The sequence below is a fragment of the Mugil cephalus genome, chromosome 19 (assembly GCF_022458985.1).
Source record: "Mugil cephalus isolate CIBA_MC_2020 chromosome 19, CIBA_Mcephalus_1.1, whole genome shotgun sequence".
NCBI classification, from domain to species: Eukaryota; Metazoa; Chordata; class Actinopteri; order Mugiliformes; family Mugilidae; genus Mugil; species Mugil cephalus.
The window spans coordinates 279,842-291,498 of NC_061788.1; the positions used below are offsets into that span (position 1 = coordinate 279,842).

At 43.8% G+C, this 11,657-nt stretch overlaps 1 protein-coding gene across 1 annotated transcript in view; it reads left to right on the forward strand.

Moving 5' to 3' along the window:
- The first annotated feature begins 10,139 nt into the window (after positions 1 to 10,139).
- The window catches only part of LOC124996986 (transcription factor 7-like 1-B), an 11,785-nt gene continuing 10,267 nt past the window's right edge, over positions 10,140 to 11,657 (forward strand). Inside the window, exon 1 of the mRNA XM_047570442.1 lies at positions 10,140 to 10,206. Within this exon, the coding sequence (XP_047426398.1) occupies positions 10,140 to 10,206 (67 nt within the window). The remainder of the gene's footprint in view (positions 10,207 to 11,657) is intronic.

An 11,657-nucleotide genomic window follows, 5' to 3' on the forward strand; every position in this document is an offset into this window, starting at 1 on the left:
AGTTGTGGTCGTGGGGCAAGGACGGCGCATAACTGATCTCGAGTCCAATTGATTTGATTTATGTTTTCTTTTCTGAGTTATGCAGCTGGGCTTGTCTTTAGGTTTACCTCCCCAATTTTTAAAAAAAAAAATTTTTATCATGAGCTAAGACGAATTCATGAACAGCTATATGACAATTTTGTTGATCATTAAATCTATATTTCGTTTTATTTGTGAGTATTATAAGCTAAAGCAAATTCATGAACAGCTTTATGTCATGTGCTCATTTCATCCATGTCTTTTCAATACTGTTTTAAAAAATATATATTTTATTTTTCCCATGTAGTAGTTCTGGCTTGGAGACATTACTACAGTTGTGCAGCGTGCAGGGGGAAGATGCATGATAAGCTGTGATTCTCTGATATTGCTCATAGTTGCTTAAGCCTAACGGTGTATTTAGTGTTAGTCGTTCAAATTGTAAGCTTTTGTCATAGGGTTAACTATTAAAAACCTATGTTGGAGCTAGTAAAATAGGAAGTACATTCTAGGGATGTATAGAATGAGACCTGAGGTCTTTTTAAGTTTGCTCACCCTAGAGCAGGGTGAGGGTTTGTTTGGGCTGGTTGTGTGTGTGCGTTTTTCCCTCTTTTTCTCTTTTTTCTTCTTCTTCCTATGGAGCTACTCACTTTATTCTTTCTGCAAGCCAGCGTTCTATATAAAGGGCGATCTTAACTTCATTAGCTGGAATGTTAAGGGGTTAAATCACAATCAAAAGCTTAGGGCTGAGGTAGCCTTTCTCCAGGAAACCCACTTGCATGATTCTGACCATTGGCGATTAGGTAAATGTTGGGCAGGACCAATGTTCCCTCTAATTTTTCATGAGTCTGGGCATACACACAAGCTCTCTGAGCACACTGAGGACCATTGTGAGCAACATCAGATGTGCACACTGTGGCCACACACCAGTATCACACCTGTTGAACACCTAGGATCATAGCAAGTTACATGGCTTATTAAAAAATGTTCATGAGATGTGTAGTATATTATATGTGAGGGTCCTGCTCTGGAAGAAATGAGACATTACGGTTGGATTTAAAGGGGTTAATAAGGCCTTCAGCCTGTGTATAACCTTGGGAAGAATCAGGAAGAGTGTTACTTCTGTTATCTCACCATATTGGTCGTTGGTAGAATTCTAGGTAGAATAAGGTCACTGTACGTCCCTGAAGTGGGGCTTTTGGTTCTTTTTACCCCTAAGGTGAACTGACCAAAGCCTCAGCGCTGAAATCAATATCTATTCTCTGTGAACCAAATAAATATCCACAATGTGAGAAATTGTCGCGTGATTTGTGTGTGGGTGAACTACCCTTTTCAACCGGTATAAAGATCCTGGGCTGAAGGAGAGGAAAATATCCTCCTACCAGGAAAGGAATGTAGTTACACTGGAGGAGCATCTCTTACAGTCAGCGGCCGCAACTAAGTAAAAGGTGACCACTCTGAGTGTCTTGAGTGGATGAGACTAGGAGTTAGGGTTTTAAAGGCCTCTCTTTAAAACCTCTCTACTTAGGCATGTGGATCCTCTGGGTATTCAGAGAATAAAAGCTACCACTCAGAATGTCTGAGTAGATAGATAGATAGATTACCTCATTCCCCCTAAGGGAAATGAGGTAAGGGAGTAGGAGTAGGAGAAGTACAGAGTTTAGAGGTCTCTCATTCAGACCATTCAGGCCCGATATTGCCTGATTGTCTGAGTGTAAAAGACAGCCTCTGAGGTAATACAATAAAAATAAGAAATCATTATAAAATAGCAGAAATAGAGAAAGATAAAAGAGCCTAGGAAGTTTATGTAGGTAATAATAAGGTTAATAAGGTTTCTTGTGTTTTACTGTTGAGAGTGAGATCTGCAGAGCACGCCGAAGCAGCGGGTGGATGGAAACCTAACGGGGATAACATAAGTCCACTGTCTGTGAAGTAGACTGTTCAGGGTCTAAATAAGTTCTGGTGTCGTGACCGGGTCCTTACGTGAACGGTCACTTGGGCTGAGAACTCAGGACATAGCGTGCCATACTTCTCAGCTGGCCAGAGTGTGAATGAGAACACAGTATGTGTGATTCAGACACAGCTGAACCAGGGACTTTATGAGCCCATATAAAGGGAAGGAGGGACAGAATAAAATGATCCTTCCCAGAGAAGAGAGCAAAAAGAGAGCTTAAAGATTTGAAAAATGTTGCAGAGACGTAAGAACAGATGGTCTGTTCAGTGGCTTGGGGGCCCCCCCCCCACCAACAGATGCACAATGGAAGTTCTATATGGGAAATCTCCAAAATAAATTGGCTCAACTGATGATAGAGCTTGAACAAGCGGGAAGGTCATCAAAGGGAAAGAAGAAAAAAGAAAAGGCTAAGATTGAGGATCATATAAAACTTACACACCTGCATTTCAGCAATTGTTTTTCTAGCCACAATAGCACTCCCGTGCAAGCAGTCCAGATCAGAAAACAACAGGGAGATAAGGACGGACAAACAAGGACCACCACACTTTATACTTGAAGTGCAAAAGTGACATGTAGTAAAGGGGGACAGTTAGATTCAGTGCAGATTTAGTTCTGTGATGGTGGATCTGACAGAGGTGGATGAGTTGTAGAGTCTTATTGCGGTTGGAAGGAACGATGTCCTGTATCGTTCCTTAGAGCAGCAGGTTGAATGAGTCTGTGGCTGAAGCTGCTCTTCAGCTTGTCCAGTGTTTTGTAGAGGGGGTGAGAGGGATTGTCCATGACTGCCAGCAGCTTTGCAGCATCCTGTCCTCCACCACCTCCTCCAGGGAGACAAGCTTAGAGCCAACAACAGACTCTGCCTTTCTGATGAGTTTGTTCAATCGGCTGGCGCCTTTGCCTTGATGCCTGCAGCCCAGGACACCACAGGAAAGAAGATGGTGCTCGCTACAGCAGACTGATAGAACATCTGCAGCATCTTGTTGCAGACATTGAAAGACCTGAGCCTCCTCAGGAAGTAAAGCCGGCTCAGGCCCTTCTTGTAGACGGCCTCTGGGTTGGTGGATCAATCCAGTTTATTGTCCAGTGAGACCCCCAAGTACTTATACGCAGGAACTATCTCCACATCCGTCCCACCAATGCAGACAGGAGAGGGCAGGGGCTTGTTCCTCCTGAAGTCCACCACCATCTCCTTTGTCTTCGTCACGTTCAGCTGCAGGTGGTTCTCCCCACACCGCTTCACAAAGCGGTCGACCAGGTCCCTGTAGTCACCCCCCCCCCTCCCCCAACACACCCCACAATGGCCGTGTCATCAGAGAATTTCTGCAGATGACACGACTCAGTGCAGTACTGAAAGTCAGCAGTGTATGTGGTGAAGAGGAAGGGGGGATAGTGCAATTCCCTGGGGGGCCCCGATGTTACTAATCAGACACACAGTTCTGTAATCTCACAAACTGCTCCTGCCCGTCAGATAGTCATCGACCCAAGTGATGAGGGGGGCACCAACCTGCATGTTCTCCAGTTTGGCCTTCAGCAGTCTGGGCTGGATGATGTTGAAGGTGCTGGAGAAGTCGAAGAACATGATCCGGACTGAAGTGTTAGGTCTGTCCAGGGAGGAGTAGGCCTTCTGCATCAGGTAGATGATTGCATCATCAACCCCAACGTGGGGCTGATATCAAACTGCAGAGGGTCATGTGATGGGCACACCAGCGGTCTGAGGTGAGCCAGGACCAGTCTCTCCATGACCTTCATGATGTGAGAGGTCAGTGCTACCGGCCTGTCGTCCTCCAGTGCAGCAGCTCGTCCTTTTTTGGGCACTGGGACCAGGCAGGATGTTTCTCTCTGAAGGTGTAGGCTCAGGTTGAAGAGGTGCTGGAGAACTTCACAGAGCTGACTGGAACATGCCTTCAGCACATGAGGGCTGATATGGTCCGGTCCAGCAGCTTTCCTCTGTTTGAGCTTCTCCAGTTCTCTCCTCACCTGGCTGGCTGTGATGTGAAGTCCAGACTGGGGGGTGGGGGATGTCAGTAACTGGGTTGGAGGGTGGAGGTGATGGGGGTGATGCGGAGAGATGTCTACTGCAGGAAGTGGTGGTGGGCTGTTGGGGATGTGAGGATGTCCTGGGGGCAGGAGGTGTGAAAAAGTCTGTGGTGAAAGCCAGCGGGGCGGTGGGGAGCAGTAGAAAGATCATCATAGGTGTGGAGGTTGGAGTTGAACCTATTGAAGAACAAGTTCAGCTCATTAGCACGTTGTTCATCCCCCTCCGCTGCTCCCCCACCTCTCCTCTGGAAGCCGGTGATCTCTCTCATCCCTCTCCAGACGTCCCTGGTGTTGTTTTCTTCCAGTTTGTGCTCCAGTTTCCTTCTATAGTTGTCCTTGCTCTCCCTGATGCTGTGTTTGAGCTCCCTTTGTAGTCTTTTGAGTTCTGCTCGGTCCTGTGATCTAAAGGCCCTCTTCTTATTGTTGAGGAGGGCCTTCAGGTCGCTGGTTACCCATGGTTTGTTGTTTGGGTAACAGCGGACCTCTTTAGTGGGGATGGTGTTGTCAATGCAGAACCCAATGTACTCAGAGACACAGTCAGTCATGCCATCAATGTCCTCACCATGTGGCTCATAAAGAACATCCCAGTCTGTGGCCTCCAGTCCTCCACGCAGTGTATCCATGGCCTCAGGAGACCATTTCCTCACTGTCCTCACTGGGTGCCACTTAACCACAAGCTTATATGATGGTGAGAGCAGGACAAGGTTGTGGTCTGACCTGCCCAGTGGTGGCAGGGCAGTGGAGCTGTGTGCATCCTTTACATTTGCGTACAGCAGGTCCAAAGTCTTATTGTCACAGGTGGCACAATTGACAAACTGGAAGAAGGTTGGGAGTGTGGATGAGAGAGACACATGGTTAAAGTCACCTGTGATGATTATGAAGGCCCCAGGCTGTTGAGTTTGTAGTCCCGCAGTCACAGTGTGGATGACGTCACATGCTGCTTCGGCGTTTCCAGATGGATGACAGATGGATGACACTAGTAACCTTTCTTCTGACCTTTCTTCTTGGTGGTCGCGGTGGTGTCTCTGTCGGCTCGAACTATCTGGAAGCCGGGGATGGCGACGTTGTAGTCCGGTATCTTCTCATGCAGCCCCTCGTGAAGCACATGATACTGGACTGTCTGTACTCCCTCTGTGTCCTGACGAACGCTTCCAGTTCGTCCACTCGCCAGCGACCTCACGTTTCCAGTGATAACTGCAGGGATGAAGGGCTTAAACTTTCTCTTCTCCATCCTTCGTTTCACCCCCGCACTGCAGCCTCGCCGTCTCCTCTTTAGCTCCTCCGGAATGGTGGGTCTCTCTCCGGCTAACATCATGGTAAGCCTCAGGGCCATTAGCTGGTCGCGGGTGTAAACAATGCTGGCGAGACAGTACAACCCCCTATCCTATGCAGACCAAGCACTGCTAAAAACCACACTGCCAGACCTCAAAGAGGGAGGAAATAACTGGATCAGAGAATTTCTAAACACTTTTAGTGGGCAGGTGCTGGCCATGGGAGACGTAAGAGCGTGTTTTGCCGCACAGTTAGAACCCCATGAACTAGCCCGGTTGGAAACAGCCGCCGGGACCATACAGGTCGCTGCAGCGGAACCTCTTGAATGCCTGGCCCCTAGGCTCAGGGTGGCTTTGAGAACTCAATACCCAGTAAAAACTGACTCTAATCAAATGATGGATACCTACAGAAGCTCGGGGAAACAGGGAAGGAGTACATACACCGTTTGTTAAAACTATGGGAGGGTCACATGGGGTCTAGCCCATTAACTGACTCACTACAGAGACTGTTTAAGCAAGCCGTGATATAAGGACAAACAGGTGCGGTTAGAGAAGAAATGGAGAAATTGGTAGCCGGAGATAGCATGCCCCTGGAAATGTGGATTGCCACTTTGGTTCACCACTTAGATCGGGAAGATGAGAGTAAAAAGAGACATGACAGGGAGGTTGAAAAACTTACTATGCAGCTGGTGCGAGGACAGTTAAAGGAGCTGAAAGACAAGGTCACTGATAAAATGAAAGAAACCAAAAAGATTAAAGCCCAAATGCCTGCTGTGTCTACAGCTCCGCTTAGTGGCCAAATTCAAATACCCCTGCCAGCAGATGAAGGGCCAGTACCCATATATATAATGTATCAACAATATCCCCCATGTGGCCAATACAGGGGAAGCTAAGAACTTAGGATCTATGATAACACAAGCTATTGATGCAAATGATTGGCAGGCAGTGAAAGGGACCACGCCAATGGAATACAGTCCCTCTTGTAAATGCTACAAGCTAAAGTATAATGGCACATTTCAGTGCGAGTTGGAAAAAGTTGAAAAAAGCAGAACACATGGCAGAGAAAACACTGACTCTGAATTGGCTATGCAACCCTTGAAACAAATACCAGGCGAAGTGTGTGCGACTGGACCTTTTGATGTAGGACATTGTAGAGATTCTGTTGTTTCTCTGTTACTGAATCTGTTGATTCTGACAGAGTCAACCAAGAAACATTGAGCTCTGATGGAACTGAGATGCCATGAAAAAATCCTGAAGAATCTGTGATGAACTCTCTTGGTGAGGAGCTCTAAAAAGACCACTAGATGGAGCTGGACTACATCACTGAAGAGATGGTGCTGTGTGGGCTGACCAGACTCCACTGAACCTTTTTTACAGACAATTAACCTGATCACAATCAGTGGACTTCACATGAAAATATGTCTGCTCTCAAAAGTTTTGACTTTCAGTATTTTTAACTGGTTATGAAACTCACCATTTCATTTTCACTTAAAATTCTCATTCATTATAAACTTCTGCATTATTATCAGTTACACAGTGATCAGCTGGCTGATGTAATTCTGATAAGTTTCATAAAGAAGTTTCATAAAGGTTTAGAAATGTTACTGTTTGTGCTGAATTATCTGTGATTCATTGTCATTGATTGATTATCTGTTCGGTGAGTTTTTGCAGCCCTGAGTTGTGTCTGCAGGCTTCCTCACAGGCTGTGATCAGCCTCACCAACCTCCACAGAAATTATGTCTGAGATGCAGTCAATCATTTCCTCAAGTCTCTGAGTTGAGGTGACATCTATGCTATGGAGTTCCTCAGGGTTCTGTGCTAGGACCAATATTATTCACATTATACATGCTTCCCTTAGGCAATATTATTAGAAAGCATGGCATAATCTTCCATTGCTACGCAGATGATACCCAGCTATATTTATCCATTAAACCAGATGAAACTAATCAGCTGGTTAAACTCCAAGCGCCTTAAAGACATAAAGGCTTGGATGACCTGTAATTTTCTACTTTTAAACTCAGACAAAACTGAAGTTATCGTATTTGGCTCTAAACATGTCAGAGATTCATTATCTAATCACCTGCTTTTGTTGGATGGCGTTACCTTGGCCTCCAGTACTACTGTGAAAAACCTTGGTGTTATATTTGACCAGGATATGTCCTTTAATTCTCACATAAAGCAGGTGACCAGGACTGTTTTCTTTCACCTTTGTAATATGATCAATATTAGGAGCATCTTTTCTCATGAGTGATGCGGAAAAAGTAGTTCATGCATTTGTGTCTTCCAGGCTGGATTATTGTAACTCGTTACTGTCTGGCTCCAAATACTCTTTAAAAAGCCTATCAGGCTCCTCTCCTGTGGAACCAGCTCCCAGTTTGGGTTCTGGAGGCAGACACAGTCTCTACGTTTAAGGTCAGGACTAAGACTTTCCTTTTAGACAAAGCTTATAGTTAGGGCTGGACTTAACCATCCCTTAGTTATGCTGCTATAGGCCTAGGCTGCAGGGGGACGATGCACTGAGGACATGTCCTTTCCTCTTTCTTCTCTGTCTCCTGTCCTCTAATATCTTATCATTTTATTTTCTTTCTCTTATACTTTATTTTCTATTACTAACCACTATGTGTCACTCCCAGCAGTTAGTTTATCTAGTTTCTCCTGTTCTTCTTCTCTCTCTATCTTCTCTGGTTCTACCCGGCTGGTCTTCAGCAGATGGTTCCTCAATATGAGCTGGTTCTGCTCCAGGTTTCTTCCTGTTAAAGGGAGTTTTTCCCTCAGGCTGCTCTGGAGGTTTCAGGCTGGTTTTTGTGAAGCGTCTAGAGACAATTTGTGTTGTTATTGGCGCTATATAAATAAAACTGAATTGAACTGAATTGAATCTAAATGAGCCTATCATGGTTGTGACATCTTGAAGAACTTAGGGTTAGGTTAGGGTTCGAGGGTTAGATTTAGTGCTAAATAAGGTAATTGCTCGTTGTATAATTTGGGTAACTTTGTCCAGGAAGGTGGTATGGATTTGGAACCACGACCTTTGCCCACTAAATCTGGTACTGGTGTTAGGGGTAGGGTTAGGCCCTGCAATGTCTGTCTCACATACATTACAAGTGTTTTATTAATATTCATGTCACTAATATTCTCACTAAATCTCTAGTCGTGTAGTTCCTCTGTCCTATGTCCAACAGAAAGTAGTGAATACTGGTAATTTCACTCCAACAACAATCAACAGGAAACAACACTGTGCAGTGAACACACAATACAAGGGAATATGTTTGCAGGACTGTTGTATTAGAATGAGTCACATTTCACATTTCTAATTAATATTGTGAGTACAGACAGGATGACGTGAAGATTTTTTTTTTTAAACATGTTCATATAATGACAGTTGTGCAGCTCTTGGGTTGAATGTTAAACTGTTCACATTGTGAACAAGTGACTAAATGAACCCATGTGAGATATACCAGGAACATTATCAGTAGTGAAAATCATCAGGATAATATATACAGTCATGAAGTCTGGTGTAACTCCAGATATATGTCCTGATACAAGTGAGGATATTTGTGCTGTTTGAATTAAATTAAACTTAACTGGAAACTACAACTAGGTGTAAAAAATATTTAAAAGACAGAAAAGAAACAATTGTATCTAGACAATATAAATAATAAGTGTAAAAGCTCTGTACTGAGAAGACACAAAAAATCTCAAAGTCAATCTATTCATTAATACAAGTGATAAGATGTTACAATCCCTTGTGCTAAGATCTCATTTAGGAGACTAGTCCAACTGAGAAACAGCAGGGACATGCAACTACACGTCAACCAACACCTCTCCCCTCTGGTAGTAAACAGACACCAGCTAACTAGCCTAGCCAACAGCACCCAGGTAAGAAGTGACGGGACAACTACACTTAAACTTACGCTTTAGAGGAGAATACTATATGATTGCTGGCTGATCATAAACATAGGTTAGAGGTTAGAAAATCAAGGCACTTGGCGAGAGAGACAAAATATGTGTGCAGTCTGAAAATAAAGAAAGGCAATAAACTGTATTCCAAAGAAATACTTGGTATATTATTCAACAATCAAATCAAGGAAACATTCCTGAATAAACTACTATAGAATACAACTGAAATATCCATAACGAAGCCCTCGCAGGCATCCGACAGAGCTAATCAATCCTGACACAGGCTACAAGCTAACTCAAACTCACATTTCTTGTCACAACACAAACCAGAACAGTGATCACATTATATTATTAATTAGGAAGTAGAAAGAACTTACATTTCCTCAAGAACACACACAGAACTGGGAAACACAAGTCTATGCAGCTTTTCACAGTCTGTCCATCAGCTGGTTACTCAATGAGGACAGGGTGCCTCGTTCAGACAGTTTACCAGTAGATGGTGCTGTTGGACCTTGACCGACAGGCTTTCTCTCAATACTACTAATACTAACACTATACTAAAGGAGGCTCAATCGATCAAAACTCAAAGAGAAAATATTCAAGTAGTTTTGACTATCAACAGACAAACTCATGTCAACCACAGGAGGATTAAAGTAGGTCAACTACTGTCAAGTCTAGTTTCCATCCATGTATATCAACCTTCCAGTGTCCCCACCCACATGTACTGGACCCACAGTAAGTTTACATACCTCAAGACATCCACACATGCAAAGAGCAATTAAAAAAATACATATTAAAATAACTTAGTAAATGAAGCAGAAACAAATAATATATATATATATAAACAAGCAAGTTACACACACACACAGCTGATACACAGTTTGCTTCGGTTCTCTCAGTTAGAACAGAGTCTCCTCACCCCTGAGGGAACTTATGTAACCTTAAATAATGATGCTTATAAGAAAATGCCAACTATTGCGTGTAAGGGGAAAAGGGACGAAGGGGAAAACATCACCTTTTTGGTGGACTCAGGTACCACACATTCTGTAACACGAGCTGAAGAACTGGCTCTTAAACACAGTGGACGTTACACTTATTCAACCAGTACATCTGAACATGCTGTAAAAGAAAGATTCTCAGTTCCTGTCATCTGTTCATGGACTCATGGCGATAATCAGCTGTCTACAAAACATTTGTTTTTGTTTCCTCTATGTGTCCTGCCAACCTGCTAGGGAGAGATTTGATGTGTGTATTTAATGTAGCATTGACCCCGACACCTGACGGACTAGAGATTTCACACGCTGCGCCCTCGATACAAGCTGTACAATTTGATGTAAATGTTGCTTTGTATGCTTATCAATGGTGGATAAATTTCCCCGCTCTTATTCCAAGTTCCTCCTACTTTGTGGTTTACCAGTAAACATGACATAGGCCTCATTAAACACTGTCCACCAGTCCAAATTGTACCAAAATCAGACGTCAATATCAGCTTAGAAAGGAGGCTATAGAGGGGATCACACCTGTTTTCAAATCCTTGCTGTCGGCCGGAGTCATCCTCCCGAGTAATGACTCGTTCAAACCCCTATTTTTCCTGTCAAAAAGATTAGACCAGAAGGGCAGCCCACCGAGTGGTGTTTTGTGCAAGACCTGCTGGCAGTAAATTCCCTAACCCTAAACCCTATACTATACTAGGTCAAATTCAATGATGCAATATTTTTCTGTCATTGACCTGGCAAACGCTTTTTTCTCTGTCACTGTTCATCCAGACTCTCAGTTTTGCTTTGCTTTCCAGTTCGAAGTGAAGAAGTACACTTGGACTCGACTCTGTCAGGGGTTGACATGCAGCCCCACCATCCTCTGCGAGGCTCTAGCTCAGAGTCTCTCTTCTCTGACACTTACTCTAGGGTCGGCACCGTTACAATATGTGGATCACTTGTTGATGATCATGGGATTGTTGAATCTTCAACTCTCCCTCCTTATTACTCAGCCCAGGCAGCAGAGCTGGTGGCACTAACCAGAGCAAGTACACACATATTGGTTTACAAAAGGCTTCACATCTTCTGCAGCAGATTATTGCTCAAAATTCATGATCTGTGCACAAAACAATCAAAATAAAACCAAATCCCTCACGCACCCAGCAGCACACCCTCTGCCGGACAGACCATTCCAACATGTTATGATGAATTTCATTGAATTAGCACACGTCCACACATAACAACACAAACAACCATCAGCAAATAAACATTAAAATGGAATATTATCCTCATGTCACTATGTCTCTTAATCTAAGCCACACTTCACATTATTTACTGCCAAACCAAATCTGCTATTTTACATTTTTTACATATTGTTTTTTATATTATTTCATATTTACAACCGTTCATCTCACTCTTTATGTTCCGCTCTTCACCCTCCTCATTCCCTCCTGGGGATAAATCAATCAATCTCACATTCAAAGGAGAGCCAGCGTTAGCGTTAGCGTT